At 39.8% G+C, this 27,099-nt stretch overlaps 1 protein-coding gene across 14 annotated transcripts in view; it reads left to right on the top strand.

Annotated features, from left to right (window-relative positions):
- MITF (melanocyte inducing transcription factor) overlaps positions 1-27,099 on the top strand; it is a 220,998-nt gene that overhangs the window by 115,460 nt on the left and 78,439 nt on the right. For 7 of the 14 annotated variants that reach the window (XM_053219074.1, XM_053219076.1, XM_027042456.2 and 4 more), the window contains exon 2: positions 17,028-17,280. In XM_053219074.1, the coding sequence (XP_053075049.1) occupies positions 17,028-17,280 (253 nt within the window). Of the gene's footprint in view, positions 1-2,896; positions 4,917-17,027; positions 17,281-27,099 lie in introns of those variants that run through there. The other 7 variants (XM_027042457.2, XM_027042459.2, XM_053219071.1 and 4 more) reach the window with 4 other exon arrangements.

The following is a 27,099-nucleotide window of genomic DNA, read 5'->3' as shown; positions in this document are numbered from 1 at the left end:
TCTTATCTCTTCTCTCACCCATTCAAAGTGGTGATTGGATTTTTCCTTCCAAAAAGATTCCAAGGCCCAAATTTAGCATCTAAAGGAAAATTTGACTGTCACTTGGATGGTTGATACTTTTAAGTCCCATTTTAGTTAAGGTCATCTTTGTAAAGGTCAGTAAGAATTCTGATGACTCTAGTTTTTTTTTGCTGAAATTTGGGGCAGGGAGTAGTAATTAAGATTTGAAATGCACTGGAATACAGGTAATATTTTTACTCTGCATTTGGTGTTTTGTGTTTTTTAAATATTCTTTTTCCCTTTTCTCCACTTGCATTTCTTTGTGTTTAAATTTAGGGTTTATGTGTGTGTGTGTGTGTGTGTGTGTGTGTGTGTGTGTGTGTGTGTATGTGTATGTGTATATAATATATATATGTATATATATGCATAAACATATGTATATGCAGTTGGGATACTCATCTGGATAATACAGATGTGCACAAGAGAGTTATTTTCATGTTATAGATTAATGCATTTTAAAGATTTTTTTTAAAGTAACTTTTTAAAAAAAAATTTAGTTTTAGAGAGAGTGCGAGGGGGAGAGAAGGGTAGAGGGAGAGAGGGAGAATCTCAAGTAGGTGCCACAGAACTGAATCTCAGCACGGAGCCCAACGCAGGGTTTGATCCCATTGCCCTGGGATCACGACCTAAGCTGAAATCAAGAGGGATGCTCAACCGACTGAGCCAGCCACGGACCCCCATTTTAAAGATATTTATTGAACATCAACCACAGACGAGTATATTCCACTAGGTTCTAGGGATACAATGGTGAACCAAAAAGACAAGGTTCCTGCTCCTCTTTGTTGAACAATGGGGTGACACCTTGAGGACTGGTATTTTATTTTATTTTTAAATTTGTAATTGAAGTGTAGGTGACATACAGTATTATATTAGTTTCAGGTGTACAACATAGTGAAATGACAAATACATTGCAGAACACTCACCATGATAAGCGTACTTACTGTCACTGGACAAAGTTATTACAGTGTTAGACCGTATTCCCTCTGCTGCACTTTCTGTACCCATGCCTTATTTATTTTATAACTGGAGGTTTAATCTCTTCAACTCTTTTGCCTATCCTCCCGCCCGTCTCCCCTCTGGCAACCACCAGTTTTTTTTCTTGTATTTATGAGTCTGTTTCTTTGTGTTTGTTTGTTCGTTTGTCTTCCAGATTCCATATGTAAGTGAAATTATATGGCATTTGTCTTTCTCCTGCTTATTTCACTTAGCATAATACCCTTCAGGTCCATCCATATTGTCACAAGTGGCAAGATTTCATTTTTTTTTATGGCTGAGTAATACTCCATTGTGTGTGTATATACACCTCTTCTTTATCCATTCATCTGTCATTAGACACTTAGGGTTTCATATCTTGGCTATTGTAAATAATGCTGCAATAAACGTAGGGGGACATCTATCTTGAATTGGTGTTTTGTTTTCTTCTGGTAGATACCCAGAAGAGGAATTACTGGATCATATAGCAGTTCTCTTGTTAATATTTTGAGGAACCTTTATACTCTTTTCCATAGTGGCTGTACCAATTTACATTCCCACCAACAGTGCCTGAGGGTTCCTGTTTTTTTCACATCCTTGCCAATACTTGTCATTTCTTGTCTTCTTTATACTAGCCGTTCTGACATGTGTGAGGTGGTATCTCTTTGTGGTTCTGATTTGCATTTTCCTGATGAGGAGTGATGTTGAGCCTCTTCTCATGTCTGTTGGCCATCTGCATGGCTTCTTTGGAAAAACGTTTATTCGAGACCTCTGACCCTTTTTTTATTCAGGGGTGTGTGTGTGTGTGTGTGTGTGTGTGTGTGTGAAGCAGATAGGTATTTTAGTATTGGGGAAATGTATGTAATATTTCATAAATTTTGTACATGGCAGCATATGTACACATTTAAGTCAAACTTTACTCCATTTGCTGGTGGGTATTTCAATGCTGTGGCCAAGAACACTGGTGTAATATAGATCTTTCTAAAGTACTATGAATAGTTGAACACATGCCCCTTAAAAGTAATTTTATTTAAATACTTATGTAAACAGTCAATGGACAGCCTTCTTGGGGGTGGTGGATTATCTGGGATGAAAGGTCAGGCGATGTCATTGGCTGAACGTGCCAGGGGAGCATTTGGCACCACTTTGTGTCCCTGATGGAATGGCTGGAATTGATACCATTGGTTTCATGGTCAACATTTGAGATCTCATGGAGGGTACAAATTTTCCCTGTGTGTAAGCATGTAATAAATCAGGGTTTCAGTTCTAAAACTTACCCGGTACCTTGTAACTTAATGCACTTTCAAATAGTGCCCGAAGTAAGAGGGAGTCCAGCTCAGTCTTTTTAAAGATAATCTAGCTATCCCTTAAAGTTCCAGATACAGTGATTTCCTACCCTTTCTATTTTCCTTCATCTTCTACTTTCTCTATGGTTTTTTTTTTTTTTTCGCTGTGTTCGTTTTACTTTGGTTCTCTAGGTCAGTCAATGTGAATCAAGGATAACAGCCCTAACCGTCATCATAACCATAACAGCTGTTTTTTAATTGAGAGCTTACTATATGTCAGAGACTAACACATCACTGTATTATATTCTTCAGTTCTAACAGCATCCTGTGGGATAGGCACTTATCATTTGCCTTTCTCAGGGGAAGAATCTGGGGCATGGCAAGTTTGGTAAATTTGGACAAGTTCACAGACTTAATAAGTGGTGGAATTTCAGCCTGGATAAGTTGACACCAGAACCTTTGTACTTTATTTTTATGACATTTTGTGACAGAGGTAGGAGAAGAGAGGTTGGGTAGGTTAGTGTGTGTGTGTGTGTGTGTGTGTGTGTTGGGGGGGGGGTTTGGATAGTGTAGAATCTTACTCCTCTGTTTACCCCAGCACCCAGCACAACACCTGGTGTGTAGGAAGTACTCAATAACTATAGTTAGTGAATGCAATTATATTACATTAGGGACCTGGATTCCCTACCCTACCCTACCCCAAGTCTTTTTATTGGTCTTTAGTTTTGTCAGTACTCTGTTCACTATTCTGAACTTCTCTTCACCCTTTCTACCCTCGGTGCTCTCTCATCCCCCATGAACTATCATCATGTCCTACTAGGACCATTTCAGTAGCCAATCTTGGCTCTCTTTTAGCTGAGTCTCAACATAGCAGCTAGAGGAAACTTTCTAAAACTCAAATCTGAGCCCTTTGCTCCTCTGCATATAGTCTCTCCATGGTTTCCTGTTCATCTTGGATCAAAATCAACTCCTTCTCCCTGTCCTATCAGATCCCATGTGGTCTGGCCCAGGTCATTGCTTTGGTTTCATGGACACCATGCTTTTCCCTCCCTCTCTGTCCTCCCAACTATAGTGGATCATTCTTGTAATTCCCACCTCAGGATTCTTGCACGTATATATTATTACCACTGCTCAGAAGACTCTTCTTCCACGCTCTCCTTCCCCCCGAGAGGCTACCCCTACTGAGATCTCAGCACAGAGGTCCCTGCCCAAGAGAAGTCTTTTCTGACCCTTACATTTTAAGCCTTTCCAGCTCCCTGTAGAAGTTATTACATGTAGCATTATCTGGCAGTGTGATTATTTAATATGTGTGTCCCACTAGCCCATAAACTCCAAGAGTTTACACAGTGCCTGGGACGTAGTAGGTGTCCCCTAAATATTTATTAAATAAAAGAGTGAATGAATGAACAAATGAGCAAAGAATAAAAAGAACTAGCAGTAGCCTGCCTGAGACTCCCGACTAGAGCTTTCCTATTATTAAAGGGAGGTGAAAACAAAGATAATTTCATTACATCATGGAATTCACGCTTGATTATGGCTTGTAGAGAATGCATTGTTTTCCCATCATTTACTTTGGAGATAAACTCTTAGGCACAGAGAGGTGAAGTAACTTGCCCAGGGCACACAGCTAACTGGTGTCACATGTCTTCGTTCTGACCTTTGAATGGTGTGTGGAGAGAAACATACATATTTTCATAACTCTCCAGCCCTCTGGTGTGCTGAGTCTGTAGGATTTCCATTAATATTTGGTAATATTGATGTTGTCATGTTGGAATTTTAAGAACGTCTTTTGAGAACGCGTGTTGTTATTTTTATTTCTTCTTGTACACCGATGCTTCCAGAATTAATTGGGTGACAGTCTAAGAATACACAGATATATGGCCTGAAGATGTGTATGTCCTAAAAGATGGTGTCCACAATTAGAAGCAGCTTGTGTTTGGCTCCTACCAGGACTTGGTAGGGACAACCCTCATCCGCTTGGGGTCTGAGGGTGAGGAAGTCTGTCTGGATCTCTAGCCTGCCAGTAGGAGAGCATGTGCGATTATCAGATCCAGTTCCCAAAATGCCCGAGATCTCTCAAACTGAGAAGGGACGCAAGCAATCCTACAGCCCTCCTAAATTCTGAGACTCCGTTAAGTGTTAAAAATTCCCCGGGATGTGAAATTACCTCCCTTTCAAGTTCTCCACTAACTAACGCGCAGCCGCTGCAAACCTCAGCCGGTACCTGCAATCTGGAAGGCTAAGAGAGAGCATCCTGAGGTGCTCGCCTGGCTGCTGGGTGAAGTGTTGGCCTGCCTGGGTCCTTGCATCGCCCCTTCAGCAGTGTGAGGCAGCATTTTTGTCCTGCAGGTACAGTAGGTACTGGATTAAACAGGTCTGCTGTTGAAGACAGACACCAGGCACCGTTCTAGCACGAGCTGTGTTTGGATTGGAGTTTCCAGGGCCTTATCAGGAGCCACCCCTAGTGACACAGCCAGTGCCAGAACTAACTTTGACTTTCACTCTTCGCCAAGGGCTTGAAGAGCACCTTAAAGGAAAAAAGATGGAGGCGCTTAGAGTTCAGATGTTCATGCCTTGCTCCTTTGAAAGCTTATATCTGTAAGTGAAGTTTTATTCTGGAAATAATCCCGGGACTACTTAACAGGAGCGATTTTTTTTTTTTTTTAAGGGGGAGGCTAGAGAACGGGAAGGTTTTATTGGGAGTTAAAAATACTGGAACTGTTACTTTGTTACTGTGGCTTTAATCAGCTTCAGCTGTAGCCTCTAATATGCGGCCAGGACCAGGATAACAACTAATTTGTTGGTGGGGGGGTTGAAATGCTGGCCCATTAGCTTTGTCTTGTTTAAAATTGAATGTCGGTCTTCAATTAATAATGCCAAAAAAAAAAATGACCGCTTGAACAATCCGAGAACAGAGCATGATTTATGATTATGGGGTAGGTTGCAGCTCAGCTTCGTCATGAATAAAAAAGGATTTTCTTCAGGAAAATGAGTGTCCCTAGCAGTAGCATTTGTCAAAATTGCCTTATTGCAAACCCTTTGGATTTTTTGCTTTCTCCTTTTTTTTTTTTTTAAACCTTACTGTGGAACAGTAGCAGTTGCATTTATAAACATCTCGTTTGCATTTCTGTATATTGATTTCTTTTTCTCTTTGAGAGGAAAACAAAACATCCAAACATCAGAGTCATCTGCCTGGCGTGTAAGTGTAGAACAAATTTGAAATGGGCAGTTTCAAACAAATACTAAAAAAGAGAAAGACTAAGTAGATAATAGCACCCCCCCCCCTTTAACATTTACTTTCAATGTTAGATGATAAGATTTGAAAACAATACTAAAAGCTGTGTCCCTAAGTGAATAGGCATTCAAGCAAATCAACTTATGCAAAAGCCACCTTTGGAGCTTAATAATTATTTACTGAACGTTCCTGGGTCATGAGAGAGGTTGTGATTAAGTCAGAAAAGCATTATGTTCAGCAGCTTGTGAAGGTGTGTTTAAAGACGACAAGAATAGTGGAAAAATACTAAATGTAGCAGAACTATTTTTAGAATTTGATTCTTAAAAAACGAATCCCCAAAAATTGAAGTGCAGTTACAGTTCATTGTGTTTAGTAGGTACATCTTTAGAATTTCTTATAGTAGCTTTTAAAATGATTTCTATTTTTTTTTGCGTGATTTTTGCTGTATTGAGTTTGCTTTCAGTTGTATTTTTCATTCTGTAGGTCATAAAAACAGTTTAATGACTTATTTCTTTGAAAAAAATGAGCATTTTATGGACAAAGTTTATGTATATTAATTATGTATTTAAAATGCCAGTATGCTAGAAATGTTATAAATTTCTTCCTTGCAAAGCAGATAATAGTTAGGGAGATGATGTCTGCTCTTTGTGATTCATACCCCACAAGAATGTACTCTGTAACTTACTAATTTTTTTAATATTAATTTAATGCAAATTAACAGATGACATGAAAGGATAAAACATGCCATTCTGATGCAGCCTAAGGACAGTGATGATGTCACCCTTGAATTTACACCAAAATTAATTCATACAACTGCTTTTGCTTAATTGATTTTGAATTTCTTTTTCTGGTTAAAGAAAATACTCACCATAGGAGCATGCTTCCCTTCTAAACTCTCAGAATGAAATTCTTAGCACACATCTTTGACAAAACTGTTCACTGAGCTGTTGCCTATTAACTTCTTTGTGCCTGTTCTTTTAGGGAGGGCACATGCTGTGAATTAATTGTTTCTTTTGTATTTTCCTCTAGGAAAGCAAAAGAACACCATAGCAGAAGGCAACATTCTAAGAGTTTTGGCTTCCTAGAAAATAACTTGTCAGTTTTTACTAGTTTTGAGATTTTAAGAAGATGCTGAGGATACCAAATCAAGAATTAAAACATAGAATAGTGTAACTTGTACTTATGGCCCACGTGGTGTGCTGGCCACCATTCTAACCCATATTAACACATTTGATTCTCATAATTGCTTTCTACCTAAGGTACTGTTTTCTCCTTCCATTTTGCAGATGAGAAAATTGAGGTTTGGACAGGAGAAAAATCCTGCCCATGTCCTGTAACTGAGACATGATAGAGCCACATTTTCACCCTTAGGTATGCTGGCTCCAGGACTTCTGCTCTTTTCTGTTATGTTTTATGGATTTTCATTTAAGATACTGAATGAATTGATATTTCCTCCTCTGCCTTTTTACGGAGTGGTTTTCCGCAACGCACAGATTTCTGAATTACTCCAGCCATTCCTCATTTGAGCTTTTGAGGGGGGACATACCTAGTCTAGTGCCACAGTATTTGTCTTTCAAATGTATTTCCTTGTATCCAGTTCACTATTGATAATAATTATAAGGCAGCTATTTGGGGCAAGAGATCTACAAAATATATACATCAATTATAGGATCTGTTCTGACTTGAGAAATCTGAAAATGTAGAAGGAAAGTTTGGCTTAGAATTAAGGAAATGCAGTAGGAGTCCAGAGCTCTTGGGAAAAATATATTCTCTGTCACTGGATGATTCAAGCAAATGGTTTGACTAAAAGGTCTTCTGACACTAAGATTCTAATATTATCTGATTTTAAGAGGTGGAGTATTTGTTAGGATGGAGCCACCACATTTATTCACGAAACAGGCATTTATTTGATCCTACTGTGTGCCAAGTATTCTTCTGGGTGCTAGGGAATCTATATGTGAATAAAACATAAAACAAAAATCCTGTCCTCATGGAGACCGGGTCATGAAGGACTATGCACATTTCAGCTCCATTCTTTTTTTTTTTTAATCTTTTTTTTTAACGTTTATTTATTTTTGAGACAGAGAGAGACAGAGCATGAATGGGGGAGGGTCAGAGAGAGGGAGACACAGAATCTGAAACAGGCTCCAGGCTCTGAGCAGTCAGCACAGAGCCCGACGCGGGGCTTGAACTCATGGACCGCGAGATCATGACCTGAGCCGGAAGTCGGCCGCTTAACCGACTGAGTCACCCAGGCGCCCCTCAGCTCCATTCTTAAGTCTGGGCCTCATCTTTGCAGTTCAGAGTGACTGCTGGACCTCCAACCATTACAGCCAAAGTCTAGGAGACATGATGGCAGAACTTAGACGTGAAGCTAAACTAACCAAGTTCCTGGAAAGCTGGGTAATGTTGTGAGTGGCACTGTACCAGCTAAAACGAGGAGAAAATAGGAAAATGGATATTGGATTGTTTGAGTTATAGATTTTAGGCCAAAACTTTATTTTTTCCAGAATGACTGATATTTCCTAAATGTCACAAACACCAGCTGTGGTACTGCAGGGCACATCAAACTGGGCTTAATCAAAAATGGAGGTTGGTCTTTGCAAATGAGTATCCGATGTTCAGGGTTTTCAGGGCTTCACAGGTCATTCGATTCATTTGCTCAGCGTCATCCAATGCTGGCTCCTTCTTTGCATTTCCTTCTTCTCTGTCCTTTCTTCCTTCAGGCCACATTACTGTTTCAACTAGTTTGACTTCCTTTTCAGTTGGTGCAGGAACTTCCAGACTTACATCCCACCATCTTTCCAAATCTTTGCATAAAGAGAGTTCTTTTACCCCAGTAGTTATAGTCCAAAGCATAGGACTGACTCTTGCTGGACCACTTTGGAGCACAGGCCCATGTGATGGATATGCTGATTGGCCAATCCTGGGTTGTGTTTCTATACCTGGAGTCAGCAGCAGCGTTATAACCTCATGAACTGAAAGTGAGGAGGCTGGTCCTTCAAGATGAAATCAGGGTGCATCACCAAAGAAGTGGGGCAAGATGCTGGGCTGCTCATGAGGCCATCACTTGTCCTTTGGTCTGGATTTCCACACAGTATTGCAGACTTCCCATGTTGGGAAGGTATGTCCTAGGCATGCATAAAGAAAGTTCTTCCTTTTAAAATACTGCAGGTGGAGTGTCATGTCATGCCATCTCAATTATTTGCACCTTACAGGGGATGAGTTGTTCAGAGCATTTTAAAACATGGCAGCTAGGCGTGAATGGGATTCCACAGTTGGACAGAGTAAGCAAGAATTGTAGAGTGTGGCCTAGTGGAAGGGAGCTTGATATGAAAGACAGAGAGCTTCAGTGTGCAGCATCTTAACTTTATAGGTTTTATAACCTTTTGATGGCCTGGCTCTCAGAGGCACTTTCCTGTAGGGAATTGAGGGCTAAGAGTATGCCAGCCCGTAGTGGCATCTGTGGAAGATGGAGAACAGTTGTGGTCATAAAATGAGGAAATGGCATCCTCGTATCCCTGGTTGAAAATATCGTTTAGTAAGAGTTGACATTCTCCTTAGTTACAGAGTGTACTGAAGTGAGAAACTCTGCGAGTGGTGAAAATAACCAACTTAAAAAAAAATCTGATGATGAAATTGCCTGGAAGAACACTGGTCATATATTACTGAAGTCTCTTAAACATTTTTGGTAATCCTTCCTATTTAAAGAATTTTTTTTTCAGGCAAGGGCTTGCAACATATTTTTATTTAATTTATAAATTATAAACATGTCAATAATGTTTATATGTTAAACACATTATTTACATTATAACTATATTACATTATTTACATGTGCCATATTGTAATGGTATATGTATTACATTGTACAACATGTACAAAAAGAGAAAATAAAAGTGAAGGATAAAATTTTTATGTAAAGAAACGTTCTTTAAAAAATTTTTTTTAACGTTTATTATTTTTGGAGAGAGATTGTGAGTAGGGGAGGAGCAGAGAGAGAGGGAGACACAGACTCTGAAGCAGGCTCTGAGCTGTCAGCACAGAGCATGATGCGGGACTTGAACCCCTGAACTGTGAGATCATGACCTGAGCCAAAGTCGAACTTAACTGACTGAGCCATCCAGGCACCCCTATAAAGAAATGTACTCATCTTTTCTTCCTGAGCCCCAAGATATCATATTTTGTATCCTCTTTTGAAGAATATTGACAGACTGGGGGTCTTATTAGGGTTCTCTTTAATTTTGATCTAATCAGTTGCTGAGATTATTCTTGCTGATACCAGTTTAAAATTATTAATCCCGGGGCTCCTGGGTGGCTCAATTGGTTAGGTGTCTGACCCCTTATTTCGGCTCACGCCATGATCTCATGGTTCATGGGACTGAGCGTCGCGTTGGGCTCTGTGCTGAACGTGAAGCTTGGGATTCTCTCTCTGCCTCCCTCTCTGCCCCTCCACTCTTTCTCTCTCAAAATAAATAAATAAACTAAAAAATAAAAAAAAAAAAAAAGAATATTAATCCGGAATAGATGCAGAGAGTCTTCAGTTTTTACCAATGAATTGGACTCTAGGTGTTGTTGAGAAGTAGAGATTTCAGATTTTAACTTTTATGTTTGGTGTGGTTCTTACTTTTTAGAATGTTTTCTTCCTTTGGTACAATGAAAGGTACAGAACTTCAAAGGACAGGAGTACCATCCACTTAGGGCACCGTGATCTTCCTCACTCCTGGCAGAACCTGTCCCTTGAAAAACGTCCAAATATTTGGGGAAGAAAAGGAGAGGAGAAAGACAAGCTGTACTTTGCAATCCTTTTTCTTTACTCTGTGCCAGAAACCTGTAGTGTGTACTGTTTGAGCCGGTAACGTTACCAGAAAAATTTTGGCAGGCTTTCATTTTTTTTCTTGACCACTAAAACCCAGAGTTGATCATGACGGAAGTTCAGAAGATCTCAATTCTTGAAGCCGAGCTGTGAAATCTGGTACTTTCACATTTATGTGGATTATAATCCATATAAACATAGTCTTAGATGTTTTCAGTACAAGTAACAACGCCTTTTCTTACTGGTGCTCCTTACATTTACAAAGTGATTACTTAAGAAGGAATGGGAAGGTGAAGATAATGGAAGGGCTGATCATCCGGAAATATTGGATACACAGACTGTCATTTGAAGAGATAGATCCATTTGCCAACTCTCATTTCAGTGATTTGTGCACTTGGAGGCACTGGTAGAAGATTCTTCAGAATTTCCTTTTGCTGACAGAACAAACTGGTTTGAGGGGAAGTTTCTGTAAATTCAGCCTGCTGGTTCCTTTTTCTTATGATAAAGTAGTTGTGTTGTAACCATGAAGATCCATTGGCATTACTGGAGAGATGTTTTTCATTTGTTTGGTTTTAGAGCCTCTAGTCCCCATTTCATTCCATTCCACATGTTGAAATCAGTGTAATAAAGACTCTTTGGAGCTCTTGGAAGGCTTGATGGAGATGTGGACGGGATGTGAGTTTCCTCAGATGTGGAAGACAGTGTTCTTGTCGAAGAATCAGAGATGTGAGTTCCAGTCCCTACTAAACTCCTTGAGCATGGCTAGGCATTGGATTCAGCTGCAACATTTTTACAGACAAGCTTATTTCACCTTACCTGAACTCAGAATGTCCAGGGTGGGAGACTGGGACACAGTCCTCAGCTAAGTTTGTGGCAGTCACTCTTGGATTTGGAAACTCCTGTGACTTAACCTGTCTATGACATGGCTTTCTCACCTGTGTTGTGCCTTCCCATGTCTCCATTGTGTATTTGACCCTCAGTCCTTGTGCTTTTCTGGACATAATTATATTATACTCCAGTGCAGGCTGATGCTAGACTTTGAGCTCTATCGACTTAATGATTATCATGAAGATTAATTTTCCCTGGAGAAAAATGCTAGGATTTTTTACTTTATATTTCATGAGAGAATTGCAGGATTAAGAATCTCCCTCCACTCCTGCAAAACTTTGTCACATTCTCTGCATTAACTGGGGATTCCCTAAATCTTAAGCGACAGATCCGCTGTGGTCCAAACTTGCGTGTGGACGTGTACAAAATTGCTTCTTGGCATCAAAAAAGAAGAAGCATGTTTATGGTTTAGCATTTCTTTTACTACTAATTTTTGAACTCTGTTCCAGTTTACTGGACTCTGTGCCATTGTGGGTTTTTGTTTTTGTTTTTTTTTACATCTGTTACAGATTTTGATCCTCATGACAATGTTGATAGGCAGATGCATTACGCAGTCCTTATAAATAAGGAAAACTGAAGCTCAAAGAGATTGAGTAACTTGGCCACGGTCACAAGTTAGTAAGTGATGGAACTAGACTCTCGGTGGAGAGTCCTCGGTGGAACCGAGTCCTCTCGGTGGAACAGTTCCTCGGCCTGAGGAACTGAAGAGAAGAAATGAAGAAAAAAGTGTATTAGCTCCTTCAGCCCAGAGACTAAGTTTCAACTGACAACCACTTTCCTGCCTTGGGTGACCATGAGAGGGCGACCAAACTGACTCAAAAGGTCTAGTAAAGGGATATTGGCATCACTGTCAAAGATGAGGGGTGGTTGGGCAGATGTCGTGTGGATGGCAGGGGACTGGATTTCATGGAATTTCTGATATATTTAAGTGGTTGATGGGAGCAGTGGAATTCACTGTTTGGATTTAGGAATAGACAGGATACTCGGAGCACATGCCCACATACCTGTACCATCTCAGAGAAGGAGGAGGCTTTGAAGTTAAAATACAAATTCACCCATGGAGGGCGGGCGGGGGACTCTGGTGACAGGTGTGGCTGCCTGGCGTCTTACAGCTGCTGTGTTTCCGAATTTACCTTACTTAGCTCACTCAGTCACTGCCGGGCATTAAGGAGGTGGGGTTTGGAGAGGATCAGAGAGGTTGAATGGCTCATTAAAGATCAGACTGCTCAGCAATGACTAGAACTTGTGTCCGGTTGATGGCCTTCCTGCTTGAATCACTATTGAGAAATTCACAGCTCTCGGGGAAGTTGTGCGTCTAGCTTCAGTGCTTTGGGGAAATGCTCGTAAAGGCGTTTGCCTTTCCTTCATTTGGCTGTAAAAGGGTAATTTCTTACAGAGAGAACACCTTCCCATGTGGAACTCTTTAAGAGTCAGATAATCTGGATAGCTGACTTAATTTTGGAGCATCTCAGAAGAATTTTGTGACCGTGGCTTTAGATGCTGTGAGATTAGAACCAGATATTCCCGGCACCTGGCACAGAGGAAGCACTCAGTGACTAGTTGTTGAATAAATGACCTTTCATAATCTGATTAAAAGGAATCAGACTCACGGAATTAGGATTATCTAGTGCAGATTGAGCTTCATGGGCCTTGGATGAGCTCAGTTAGCTTTTAAAATTAAATTCATTTGGATGACTCTCCATGTTTATCACTAATGACTTAAGCATCAGATCCTAGGTTTAAAAATAAGCTTTTGAAAAAAAAAAAAGGTTTTGTAGCCACACGTATTGTTCTCACATAAACTTCGACTTTGAGTTTAAAACATGATGCTCATTTGTCCTGCTAGCCTTTTGAGGGGTAGATATCTTCATTTTTGTTTGTCTATAAGGTGATGATTGCAGATTCAATTACTTCTAAGAGGCTGAGGATCTGGGAGTCATCTTTAACAATGTAGAAATACCCCTCAGGGAGTGTGTGCAGTGAAGTGACTACAGTCTTCCTTTTGCATTTTTTTTGAGAAGATTTATTAAAATAATTTCAATTAGCCAAGCTCTGCTACATTTTCTTTATTGGAGTTTCAGTTTATTTATATGGGTATACTGTATAAATATACATTTTTTTCCCCTGATAGGATATTTCTATAAATGCCTTAAATGATATTGTTGTGGGCTTAATGTCTGGAGTCTTAGCGTGGTTGATAACTAGTAATTTTAATTTAAGATGTCTCAAGAATGCTTTACTGTTAATTGAAAGGATTTTTCCCCCAGTATCACAGCCAATGGCTTGTCTTGAGCAGCTAATTAGTGCGATTATTCCACAGCTGCATTTGCTACAGCACAAAGGTTTGCTCCTGTTTTTATCAAAAGGATCAGTCTCTCTGGGAATGTTTTAACCTGACAGGCTTTGAATAGTAAGACCGTTTATTTATTTATTTTTTAATAGCTACTCTCCCCTTCTTTTCTTGGTTCAAAAAACTACATTTGAGCTTTGAACACATACTCAAAAGCGGGAAAATACATTCGCTTTTTATGCATTTTTCCAGAGCCTTACCTGCTAATTATATTATTTTGGGTAACGTCTAGGTATTTTTTCTGTGTGCTTGAGTGCATCATATTAAAATAATAAGGAGGATATTAACGTTGTTCAATCTGTGTGCGTCTGTGGGAAACTGTGAAGGAAAAAGGGTTTAAGTCTTCTGGAATGCTCAAGACATGCAAGAGAACCGATGCCCTGGGTACCATCATCACTTTCCCTTCCTACTGTCAAAATACAGTCTGCGACGTACCCCATCTCTTTTGTTCCAGGCAAAGGGGGACTTTGATTATTCAAGTCATTCCTTCATGTTTGCAGATTAGTTCATGTTCATCTTGTTCTTAAATTAGTGACACGTATTCTGCCATTGAAAAGACTGTTACGGCTTTATTATAATTTGGGGGGGGGACTAAAAAAAAAGAACGAAAGAAGTTTATCTATAATTCCACTTTCCATCTGGCAGCTAAGATGACATTTATACAGTCCCCGCTAAGCATGTGTATTTGTGTACATAAACACACTTTACTTATTTTAGACTAAAACATAAATACACTTTTATTTCCTACTTTTGTTTTTGTTATATACATTTTTCACTTTGCTCTGTAGTTGTACAGTTTCTTAAAAAATAGTAGTATGTGATATATATATATATATTTACCTATTATAATTGTTTTTTAACCTATTTTACTCTTAAGTATTTTAAATGGCTTTATTTTCCCCCCAACTTTACTGAAGCATAATTGACAAAAATTGCATACATTTGAGGGGCATAACATGATGACTTGGTATATGTACACGTTGTGAAATGATTACAGTCAAGCTAATTAACATATCCATCACATCGTTGCTATTTATTTTCCTTTTTTGCCGTGAGAATACTTAAGATCTACTCCTCCACCACATTCCAAGTGTACAATATGGTATTATTAATTCTAGCCGCCATGATGAACATTGAATCCCTAGAACTTGATCTTATTCCTCAAAGTTGGTGCCTTTTGACCAGTATCTCTCCTTACAATTTAATGATAAAGTAATCACTCTCATCCTCAGGCAAAATTTTAGGTGGTTCGAAATATTTTGCAATTTGTCAATAGCTTTGTGATGTCAGGTTTTCCACGTTTTGAATTGTGTTCTTAGGAAAATTGTACATGGATGTAATTTTTGAGTCATATCCTATGAACAGTATTACAGCTTTTTGATAATACTGTTTTACTCATGCTTTTCTCAATATGGTTTTCTTAAAGGATTGTAATAATACATATCCGCAGTGGCTCAGACTAAAATGATCAGTACACTTTCTCTGGTAGTGAATATTTTTTTAGTTGGGTCATACTGTGAATACTTTTTTTGTAGCTGCCTTCTGTAAGTTTGTTATATTGTGTAGTTTTTATTCCAGTCACAAATCTATTTCTTCACCATTTTTAATGGCTGCATAGTATTACATTATATGAACCTGTTATGATTTCCTGTACTAATTTCCTGTGGTGAGTGTAGTTTTTATTACATAGCTTTCTGGAACCGTGCAAGGGAGAAGCACAAACATCTTTTCATCTGTTAGCATGTGCAGAGTTTGAAGGTTCCTATTTTTTTTTTTCAATGTTTATTTATTTTTGGGACAGAGAGAGACAGAGCATGAACAGGGGAGGGGCAGAGAGAGAGGGAGACACAGAATCAGAAACAGCCTCCAGGCTCTGAGCCATCAGCCCAGAGCCTGATGCGGGGCTCGAACTCACGGACCGCGAGATCGTGACCTGGCTGAAGTCGGACGCTTAACCGACTGCGCCACCCAGGCGCCCCAAAGGTTCCTATCTTTTAAGGAGTTCATAAGATCTGCCAATGGCTTGAAGGCTTTATTTTGCCTTTTGTTGGAAGGTAAAGAAAATACTGGGATTTATACTCAAGGAAGGAAGCTAAAACTACTCATGCTTCATTTGAAGAGGGACTTCCTTGGGAGTGACTGTTTTCTCAAATGTCACTTTTTTTCCTGTTTCCAGGTACTAAGGTTTTGTACTGTTATCCCTAAGCAGAGACTTTTTTTTTTTAAGAATGCTGTATTGCTGGAAATAAACAACCGAAAATTCTAGCTGATAATAATAGCCATGACAAAGCTTTATTGAGGCAGCACTACATGGCACTCATTATACTAGACAATTTATGTGTATTGTTTTATGTATTATATTATTTAATCCTCACAAAATCCCTGAGAGGTTGGCTTGTAAAATGTAAGTGATGTAAGAGAAGTTTTAAAAACACCTCCCTCTTTGATAAATGAGTAAGTGTGTAAAAAACTATTATTATCCCTCCTTTCCGGATACGGTAACTAAGGCAGAGGGAGGTTTAATAACTTGTTGATGCTATAGAGCTGGCAAGATAAGCAGTCACAACCCATATTTAGGAAAATTAGGAAGTCTTTTCTTCCTAACATAGGACTGGTGTTTAAGCTTTTTCTGTAATTTTGGATAGAGCAAGCACCAAAACCATTAGAAGTAGGCCGCATGGGGAACTCGCAGACACATGTAGGAGAGAGCTTGCCAAGATGAATCAGGAGAAAAGACGGCACAAAGAAAACCAGATGGAGAATAGGGTTGTCAAACCGGCTCGTCCTCTGCCCCCCCCCCCCCCCCCCCCCCCCCCCCCCCGCCGCAGCCTGTAGTCGAGTCTGGTGTTAGCGTTCTGGTGCAAATGCTTCTTTCATCAATGGTTTTTACTTCCCATATCCTCGCAGAATTTCCCCATGACAGAGTTCACCCATTCTTGAAATTATTCCCCGTTAGTAAACACCTTAGACATCTTCAAGGAATTTAGATAGCGCGTAGGAGTAGGTATTTGGTGAGATTCAGTTATGAAAAAGCAAATCAAGCAATTTATTTTTACATGTGGAAATCTGGGTGCCATTAAGACACAGTGCCTCTTGGCACTTCATATGGCGGCGCTATATTTGGTGGTGATGAGTAGTATGTGGTATAAAATGTTCAAAAAAAAAATTAAGCCGCATGAGAAAAATGCCTAGATGCAATCAAGCTGACTTATTTTAATTCAACTCCTAATGACTTCAATCCTGTCACCTCTTGATTTTCAATTATGCGGAGTACCCTTCTGCAACTTGATTTTATCTTCGCGCAGGATCATTTTCGTAGTTGGGCGCAATTTAGGATACCCCCCAAAATGCAAACGAAAGGTCTCGTTAAGAAACTAAATGTTGTGCCTTTTTTTTTTCTTTCCCTTTTTGGTTCTCCCACAGCAGTTCCGAGGAGCATCCTGGGGCCTCCAAGCCTCCGATAAGCTCCTCCAGTATGACATCACGCATCTTGCTACGCCAGCAACTCATGCGTGAGCAAATGCAGGAGCAGGAGCGCAGGGAGCAGCAGCAGAAGCTGCAGGCGGCCCAGTTCATGCAACAGAGAGTGCCAGTGAGTCAGACCCCGGCCATAAACGTCAGCGTGCCCACCACCACCCTTCCCTCTGCCACCCAGGTGCCGATGGAAGTCCTCAAGGTACGTGAGTGTCGCTCTTGTTGGTTGGGCCAAGCCCTCTTCGAGAGCAGCATTTTCCATTTCCTAGGTGTTTTCTTTCTCTGACTGTGTTTTTGGTCCTCTTGACCCCTCTGCATGCTGTCTGTCAAGGCCAACTCTACTCATGCTACCTGGCTTCGCATTTTAAAGGAAGGACAGAAAGTAACCGGGGATTTAGTAGTAGCCCTCACTATGTGGGGGAAGAGTGTTGATGTTCTATGAGAAACAGCCAGTGGGGACAGGTGCCTGTTGCAACGCTATCTTTCCATTTTTCTTTAGGAAAGTTTCAGAAATGGATCTCTTCTAATAACTTATGTATTTTTTTTTCCTCCCTCCAAACATTCCACGGCCATTCTTTAATTTTCTTCTTTATTTAGTAAGTAATCCTGGCTATAGAATCTGACCGTTTGGGAAAGTCCCTTCTGAGATAAACCTGTAGGAGAGCTTTCTTCACTTTAAAAACCAAAATGCATAATCCTTTAACTGAAGTGGTCTGTTTGGGGCCCCTTTGATTTCTTGCTAGAGTAGAACCTGCAGGAGCTTGTTAGCATCATTCTATCAGGGACATATAGCTTCCTAATTACTGGGGAAAACTGTAACAAGTCTGAGAATAGAATTCCATCTCACACATGTGTTCCTTCACATCACACTGGGACATCCTCCCTGTTGAAAGATGAGCATTCCAACTCTTAAATATGACTGATGCAGGGAAAGCTAAAAGCAAAGTGAGGGAACTTCCTCACTTAAAAGAAAAATTTTTTTAACCCATTCACCTAATTGATTCATTGTAAAGAATCCCAAGTGTTACTGTTCATTAAGCAATGTGAACTTTACACACTGGTGATTCATTGTTGGTCTTTGCATTCATTCATGTGCTCAGGAGAAAAACATCTCCCGCTATTTAAAGTTTACAATTAAAGTAAATAGAGAGATGATGTGTTATAACTGGAAGCAGTATATGATTCTTACCAGGAAGTGCGAAAAGATTCTTTAAAAACAAATTGAAAGTCATTGTTTTTTATTTGCAAAGACCCCTTTAAAACGTAGTGATGAGATAATGAAGCTCTTTCATGAAAAAACAGGAATTTTGCAAGGGCAAAAGAGATCCAAACAGTTTAGCATAAACCATTACTCTGATGTGATTGAAGTTCTGGATATTGCCACAAATAATGGATATTTTGTATCCTCCCCACCTCCCGATAAAGGCAGGTTTTCTTTTAGAAATAGATTATATATTACATCTCTCTGTTCCGCTTGGGTGAAAATTGGTAATCGCTAAGTTTTTATAAATTTAAGATCTACGTTGTCTGGTGTTCACAGGAATCACATTTGTTTTGTCTGTGCCTTTTAAAGTTCTGTGAATTAAGTGATAATAAAATGTGGAGAAATATGTCTATTTTATTCACTGTAATAGTCTACTTTTCAATCTGAAGGATAAATTTTAGAAGAGGTGACGTGGATTTGTGCTAGTAGGTGATTTATGTCCAATTCAAAGGTAATGTTTCATATTGTATTAAAGTATATGAATTGCAATCACTACTTCTATTAAGGCAGTTATATGTGATGGTGTGGAAATCACCCACATGCAGATGCATTAAAATACCATTTCCACATCATCTTAAAAATGGACATCATTCCTAAATGTTTGTATTCCTTAAAATGCTATTTTGGAATTGCTTAACATGAAAATCTGGACTGAATGGTTTGAATAATATGCCCATTTTTCCTCACACGTTGCTGTGTCCTGATAACAGTGAGTTGAGCTACAACCTTTAATTTACTTATTACAGAAAAATGTCCAAAAGTAAAGCACACAGACGTTATTAGAACCGGGAGTACTAATCTACAAAGGAGCAATTGGTAAATTTATCTTTCATGCTGAATATAGTTTACTCTTGATTTCGTCAGTATATACAGTAGCGAAGTGTGTCATGTAAATAAAAAAAAAGTATAGTTGGCATAGCAACGCAGACTGGTTTGATAGCTATTTAGACAAATGGTAGTACCCTTCGATAAAACACCAAATAAAAACACGTAATTTCCTATAAAATGACATCCTGAGACATTAAAATAATATTTTGGAGGAGAGTAGCATGTAAGGGATGGCTTAAGATCTTTAAGAACTTGGTCCTTAAAAAGAGTTTACAGATTTTCAGAACTTTTATGTATGAAAATACTGTTATAAAGTATTTACTATAGAAAGGTAAGCAAGAGACTGTGATCTTTTTTTCTTTTCCCTTGTACGGTTTTTAAATCGGAAGCATAATTTGGTAAATTTAAATGGTCACTAGTAAAAACTTAATTTGCTTAATCTTGGATCATTTTTCTATGAATATACATTTTCAAGGAATGAGTACTAGTATAGTAATTGAGTGCATTATGATACAGATGATGTCGAACAAATATTTTTTCATACAGTAGCCTGAGTCACTTCTTCATTTAATTTTTAAAGATTTAAATTGCTAAAGCAGAACATACCTACCTCTCATTTAGGTAGATGTGTACAGTCAGAGGTACTAGCATGTGCTAGAGAATGCTGGTTAAATTTCCTCATCTCCCACTGGTTTTCAAGAACTTGATAGAAGATCACACATGCAAACTCGTTACCGACATTTTACTATCAGTGGGTTGAATGCTTTTGAAAAGCTAACTTCGTGTTTTCAGGTTAATTCCTTTGTTTGGCAGAGGCTTAGAGAATGGAGCTTTTATAAAGCATGTTTAAAAATTGTTGACAGCTTCCTGTAAACTTAGGTCCAGTCTTTGGAATCCGGATTAGAGGTTGGAAGTTTGCATTACGACTTATTCCTCACATTTTCACCATTCAGTCCGTAAATCCACAAAGTTTTGCAGGATTAGCTTCTGGTTTCTTTATTTCATTACTTTATGGCTTTATTCTTCTTATTGATTTTCATGTTGGGTGATATGGACTGATTAGTCTTATGGCTTTATATTAAAGTATTAGATGTATCATCTGGATTTCTTAAGAACAACCTAACTCATTGGCAATTTAGGGATGCCTCTTTGTCGTAAGTTAACCCCTACTTCGAGTACGTAATGCTTTATTTATAGTACTGAACACATCTCATATTTCAAATTATGAATTAAGAAAAAAGTCGCTAAGAACCGTTAATGGAAGCATTTCTTCTACAGGTGGGTCTTGTAGACTTGGGAGGTCATGCAAACCTTAGGTTTGCCGTTTGATCTAGCTTCTTTCAAACAAAAGCAGAGGAACCAGGGATAGACCCTGTGGACACATTTCAGGTCTCATAGCTGAAGAAACATCACAACACCAAGTAGTGTGTTACCTTCTGCACATTTACCAGGCAAGTGTAATCATAATGCTGACTGATTATAGGAGTGACTGGTTGCTCTGATCTTAGACTGGCAAGTTCATCAGAATTTCTTCCTTCGTTCCCTTCCATAGCATGGGCTCTGACAGCTCATAGCTTGAAAACATGTTTGTAGTTTGAGGACATTTCTCTGTTCAGAATTTTGTAGAGAATTGCCAGCTCTTTCCCTTCCTTCCTCCATCCCTTCCTTTCTTTCACCTTGGAATTTAACAATTTAATAGTTAAGTGTTCTGTCTGGACTGGATGGTACATTGAAATGTTCTGTTCTACTTGGGAGAAAGGCTGTATGAATTTAAAAGAGAAACAATGTCTTTTTGTAATTTTGGGATATATTAAGTAGTTTGCAAGACTATACATTTTTATTTTTTCCTTTTTCTGATCTCAGATAATCTAAGAAGTTGGGCAGATTGCTACAAAATTTGAAATGGCACTTGTGTTCATGAAATGCACAAACATTTTGCTGGAGCCTGCTACGTGGCAAACTGAATTTACTTTGGCATTTATTGGGTTGTATAATAACGTGGTACCCCATTTAGATACTCTAGCAGGTCAGGATGGAAGTCCTGCTTCCTTGTCACCTATCTCTACACCCAGTATTCCCTGAGATTTCACTAGTGAGGGAAAGGGTAGATGACTGAATTGCTGGCCTTTGTCCATAACTTTTGAAAACTACCTGGTGTAGAGTTTTCAAGGTGTTGCTTCTTAAGGTTTGAATACAGAAACATGAGAAGGGGTGTGTGGAGTTCTGTGGGCCGGTGGGTTATAAATCAGCAGAAGGGACTATTTCCACACTCCACTATGCATTTAAGACGTCTTATTTTTTTTTTTTTTTTTATCTTTTTAATGTTTATTTTTAGAGAAAGACAGAGAGCGAGCGAGCGAGGGAGGGGCAGAGAGAGGGAGACAAGAATCTGAAGCAGGTTCTAGGCCCCCAGCTGTCAGCAGAGAGCCTGACGCAGGGCTTGAATTCGTGAACTTCGAGATCATGACCTGAGCCTAAGTTGCCTGCTTAACCAACTGAGCCCCCCCGCCGGGGGCCTATCCACTGTGCATTTAGATTTTGTTCCTCATTTATTAGCTGGGAATACAGAACCTTATTAGCATCATGGTGGCCACAGGAAGCAGGAACAGGTTCAGCATTCTTGCCTTGTTCCCCTTAGTTAGGGGGTCTCTTACTAGAGGTGCTGACCCCAGAAGAAAGGATGTCTGAGAATTCTTCTAATACCATAGTCTGTGGGCCACCACATATTTATTCTTGTTCATCTGTGGTCCATCACATATTTTTGCTACTAGACAGTGTGACCTACACATTCCGTGAGCCTTAGTTTCAGAACTATTTATAAACATTGGTGTCCTTTCATTTTTGGATCAAACTCTGTGTCTGGAAGGCCACATCCTTCTTTGGGCGGGGTGGGGGTGGGGGGTGGACAAACAGATTCCAGATTCAAAGAGCTTTTCATCCTCCCGGAGACCTCATTTCCCTATAGGGTCTTTGAGTCTCCTGGTTGTATCACTTTGATGTGTTCAGTGTCACACATTAGGTGATTTTTTTTTCTCTTTAAAACTCATTTTATTGATTTTTAAAAATTACAGACAATGTCTGTTAACATGGAATCTAGTTTAATAGCGGGGAAGAAAAATCCAACAGGAAACTCCCTCCTGCCTCCTCCTCCCTTCCTCCCTCCCTCAAGGTCCCTGGAAGGAGGTGCTATTAGCAGTTTAGGGTGCAGGCTTCTTAACCTCGCTGCTTTCCAGCCCTACAGTTGCCTTCGGTGGGAGCAAGGTCTGAAGAAATACATTAGGCAGTTTTGATCAGGTAGACATACACCCTATCTTTCTCTGTGTTCACATTTACATATAGAACAAAAGAAATAAAGTTTCTACTTCCGGATTCTCTCTACTTTTGAGAATATTGCTTCAAACTGTTCTCCCTTAAGCAGAGTGGGGACTTCTTACTCTGTGTTTTGAAAGCAGTTGGATCATTTTGGGGTTGCAAGTGTGTGTACTAGCTTCCACGGGCACTGATTGACAGACCATTTGCCCCACCCCCCCTCCCCACCATGCTGCCTTACAAACCTCTGTGGGTAAGGATTTAGTAATCTCAGGGCTGGCATAGGAAGGTGCTCCATAGACTTGTCTCACGTTGGTGAAATCAAACTTAACACAGGCTAAAGTAGTGTAAGAATCTCTGTAAATGTACACTGATTAATTTTAGATATTGTTTTCTGTCTGCACTGCTTTCAGTGACTCGTGAATGAAATGCTGACTGAAGAGAGTCACTTTTGCTTAGATTTTTAGGCCTGGTCCACTTAAGTGGGCAGGCCCATGGGGAGCAACTATCTCAAACAAAATACTCAATCTTGACACAACTGAGCCTATGAATTAATTCCGCTTTTCTGAAAACACTGAAACATCAGCTCTGATCACCTGTTCACCTGGTAATGTTAGCCCTAAATGTAAATAATTTCTCCCTGTGAGACCACGAGGCCATTTTTATGTGGCCGAGGAGTACACTAGAATCTGGGTGATTTGATTTCCTTAGGTAGTAGATAGACCAGGGGTGCTCAGTAGACACGTGAACCATGCAGGTTTGGGAGGGACACTGTCTCTTTAGGCACAAGGATCTTTATCACCTTGTCACTGGGCTACTTTGCAACCACCAAAGTCATCTTGGGGGTTTATGTGAGAGAGTGGCTGCTCACCTCCTTTGCTTTCTGCTGCGAAAAGAAGCCACGCAGATAGACATGTCACTGTTCATCGACACGGTTCTCATAACTCAGTTCTGGTGGCGGTCAGGGTAACATCTTACAGAGAATATTAAGGTCTAGGGCCTGGGAGTAAGGACCGAAAACTAGAGTGGATCTTTTTTTGTTTGGCTCTGAAGGGTAATTTCTTTTTAATGGGATGGGATCTGTAGAGCATGCGTCCTCAACCAGGGTGATATTCCCCCCCTCCCCCGGGGGGGGCAGAGATTGGTCCTTGGAGGGTGCAAAGTTGTAGACGTCAGAGTGGTTTCGGCCTCTGAAGGGCCTTAGTATATAAACAGTTTATGTGCCTGTTAAAATTTCATGGGCGTGGGATTAAGAAGAGGCAGTTTGGGGAGAAAATGTCTAAAAAGACTCCTCAAGGGGAGTGATGATGAAAAAAAACCTTGAGAAACATTCCTGTAGAGTACTTAGCACTTTGCTCAACTCCTCTTTTTGTTTAGAGAACACTTCTCAATTCTGACATTCCAGCCAGGCTGTGTCTCCCTAGGAGAGGTGCTAGAATATCAGTAGACATGGTTGGTGTGTCCAGCACTGGGCAGTTAGTATTAGCATCCCCATGTCAGAGATATGGGAACTGAGGCAAAGGATAAGCAGTTCATCTAAAGTCGAGGGGGCAAGTGGTACAGTCAGGATTCGAACCCCCTCAGGTGGACTCCGTGGCTCAGATTTCATTCGCGGGAGAGTAAATGGTCCAAGAAACTTCTGGAGGAAGAAGTGGCAGGGTTCCTCTCTCAAGTGCCATGGTAGCCTAGGGCCTGCAGATGTTTATGAGAGAGCTTCTGGCCGTAGCTTAAAATTTTAATAAGAATTCCTGGTGTTAGGGGTGCCTGGTTGGCTCAGTCAGCAGAGCATGTAGCTCTTGATCTTGGTTTCATGAGTTTGAGCCTCACATTGTAGAACTAACCTAATAAGAAAATAAATGTAAATAAATACATAGATAATTAATTAAATAAATACATAAATAAATAGGAATTACTGGTGTAAATGTGGTATGGCCTAAAGCAACTTGGAGGAGGAATGGCAGTGACTCTACAGATATGGATCATTGGCTGTATTGGATTATAGGCTAAATGCTTGATCTTCTTTATCTGATGTATTCCTCTAGCGATCCTCTGGGATAGGTAGGATAAGCACCATCTTCCAGGCGAGGAAACTGAGGCGGAGAGAGATTTTGTCACTGTGGTCAGGCAGTTAGGCTCCACATCCTACCCTGTGTCGCCTTGGAACCACATTCCCTGCTGCCTCTGTGTTTTCCACAAAACCCAAGGACATACATTTCTAAAGAATCACTAATAACAGAATATGTTAGAGGCAAGTGGGAAGTCAGAGAGAAGCTAAAGAGGAGTTTTATCAGAAGGATACATGATCTTAACCATTTGGAATGATTTAAGGGCCCCTCCATATTGAATAATTAGAGTGGGTCCCTCAGTCTCCATGATATGCCAGATGAAAGATCTAGATGTGTTCTTACTGTATTAAAAAGACTGCCTGGCCACACTGACCACAAGGGCAATTTATGGTTTAGTTACAGTGTCATTACTGAACAAAAAAGCACTGCAGTGAAAGTTGCTGTGACAACATCCAAAAATTGTACCTCAGGATCACTCGTGTTCTAAAGACCCTGTTGGCTCAGGCTATCACGACTTATATCCTTTATAGTCATGTATCTTTTAGTAATGCAGTAATGGCAGTAAATTGTTTTTGAAGTACTCATTTTGATGGACTCACACACATCTTTACATCCTTTAATTAGGAATTTTCTCCTGAAATTATGGTTGCATTTAGAGTTCTTCTTCCCCTCCCCACCCCCTGCAGTATTCTAGCTTTTGCTGTATTTGATCCCTTCAAACTGAAGCTTCAGTTCTGATTCTTTTTCCCTTTGCTTTTAAGTGAATAATGTCGGCTGTAATAAATCTTATATTATTACTGCACAGAAAGGTCAGAGGTCTTCTTCACAAATGTTACCTACTTATTCCCAACAATGAAAGGAAGGACTTGGATTCGAAAGACCACCTTCTATAAATACGTCCTTGAACAACAGAGATTGTGGACATGTGTAAGCACAATCTAATTTTACCATTGCCCTACTGACATCAGTGGGTGGGATCTGTGTTTGAAAAGATGTAAATCAGCACGGTGGCTGTGCACAAGGTTATGGCTGCAATCAGCGCTAGAATATTAGCTCTTGTCCTGAATATGTCTCTTCTTGTTGACTTCTTTGAGTATCAGCCTGCACTTTAAGGAAAACTTAACTCCTGACAATACACGGGTCTTTCCGACCTTGTTTATAAAGTAAGATGTTTTTGCGTGTCCGTTTATAACTTCGCACAAGTGGGATGAACCACAATTGGAGTATTGGAGGTGGAGGTGTCAAAGGCCTTATTTTATCGTTTTTCATAGGAGAGTGTGTGCATTCGTTCTTAATGTAATTAAAGTGAGCGTCTCCAGTGCATTTTATTTAGGAGTCTTGACAGAGTCGTCTTCACTCACAACTTTCTGAGTGGCACAGTTCTTCTGCTAGGTGAGTTGACTAGACTTACATACATGATGTAACCCTCATGGCCTTGCCTGCCAGAAAGATAGCAAGGTGGACGGGTCCTGAAACTTAAAAATGAAGAAAAGGGTTTGAATCACCCTGTTGTGAACAATTTTCGAAAGTAGTTAAGAGGCCCAACATGAAAAGCAAAATTCAGGTTTTTGCCCCCTTACCACCAGGCATGGCTTTGTCGTAATCTCCCCTGTTGGCCCTGAGTTTTGTATAATTAAAATTTAGGAGCTAGAAATTTTGTTGAGACTTAATTAGAAGCGACAAACCAGAGACATTCCTGCTGGTTAGGAAGGGCTTAAGAAATTCTTATTGGCTAAATTACAAATATGTAACATTTTTTTCTGAGCACTGCATGGTAGTTCTGACCGCCTAAAGGTGACAAGATTAGCTCTGTTTTTCTAGTGAGGTAGTAAAAATTAGATTAATAAGCACCAGGCAAAGAACCTTTTCTTTTTTTCGAAAGAAATCTTACCTTGAGTATTTCTGGCTGTGGAGATCGGTGCCTTAATTAGCCACATGGTCTTTTTACCTCCTGGGAAATAAGTATGGGATAAAATTGGGGATCAAGACGTAGGCGCACATTGACTTAGCACACGCCGCTAAGTAATTCATCAAGGAATGTTGGTAATTAGTCCTGCCTCTTTCAACTCTTGGCTTATTTCATAAAACCAGTTGATTTAAAATAATGCCTGCTGATTTATTTCCAACACGTTTCAAGCCTGAGACTTGGCTTTTCAACAAAAGCGATATTGTGCAGTGATGGAAACGCGCCCTCTTGTTTTTGCGTCTTTACAAATTCTGAAGGGCCATTTACAGGCCCCTCTTAACTTTGTTGTGTTGTTATTATTATTATTATTATTATTATCATTATTATTATTATTTTTACCTCATTCAGCATTTTACTGGGTTTTCTTTTGTCTCTTGCCGAAGAGAAAGGGGGAGCAAATTAGAAAAAAAATTCCAGGCTCTTGGAGGTTTTGGATGTGAGGTGCTTGTCAAAGTGTATCGGCTCAGTGTGGTTTGATGGAATTTAATTTGAATCCTTCGTCTGGTCAGACAGGCTGTAGTAATGGCCTTTGCTCCTCCTGCACTCTTATGTGTTTGGTGATATTTATGACAGGCAGGTTCGTCTTAA

This window comes from Acinonyx jubatus, chromosome A2 (genome assembly GCF_027475565.1).
Source record: "Acinonyx jubatus isolate Ajub_Pintada_27869175 chromosome A2, VMU_Ajub_asm_v1.0, whole genome shotgun sequence".
Lineage (NCBI taxonomy): Eukaryota > Metazoa > Chordata > Mammalia > Carnivora > Felidae > Acinonyx > Acinonyx jubatus.
This window is presented reverse-complemented; position numbering and strand designations above follow the sequence as displayed.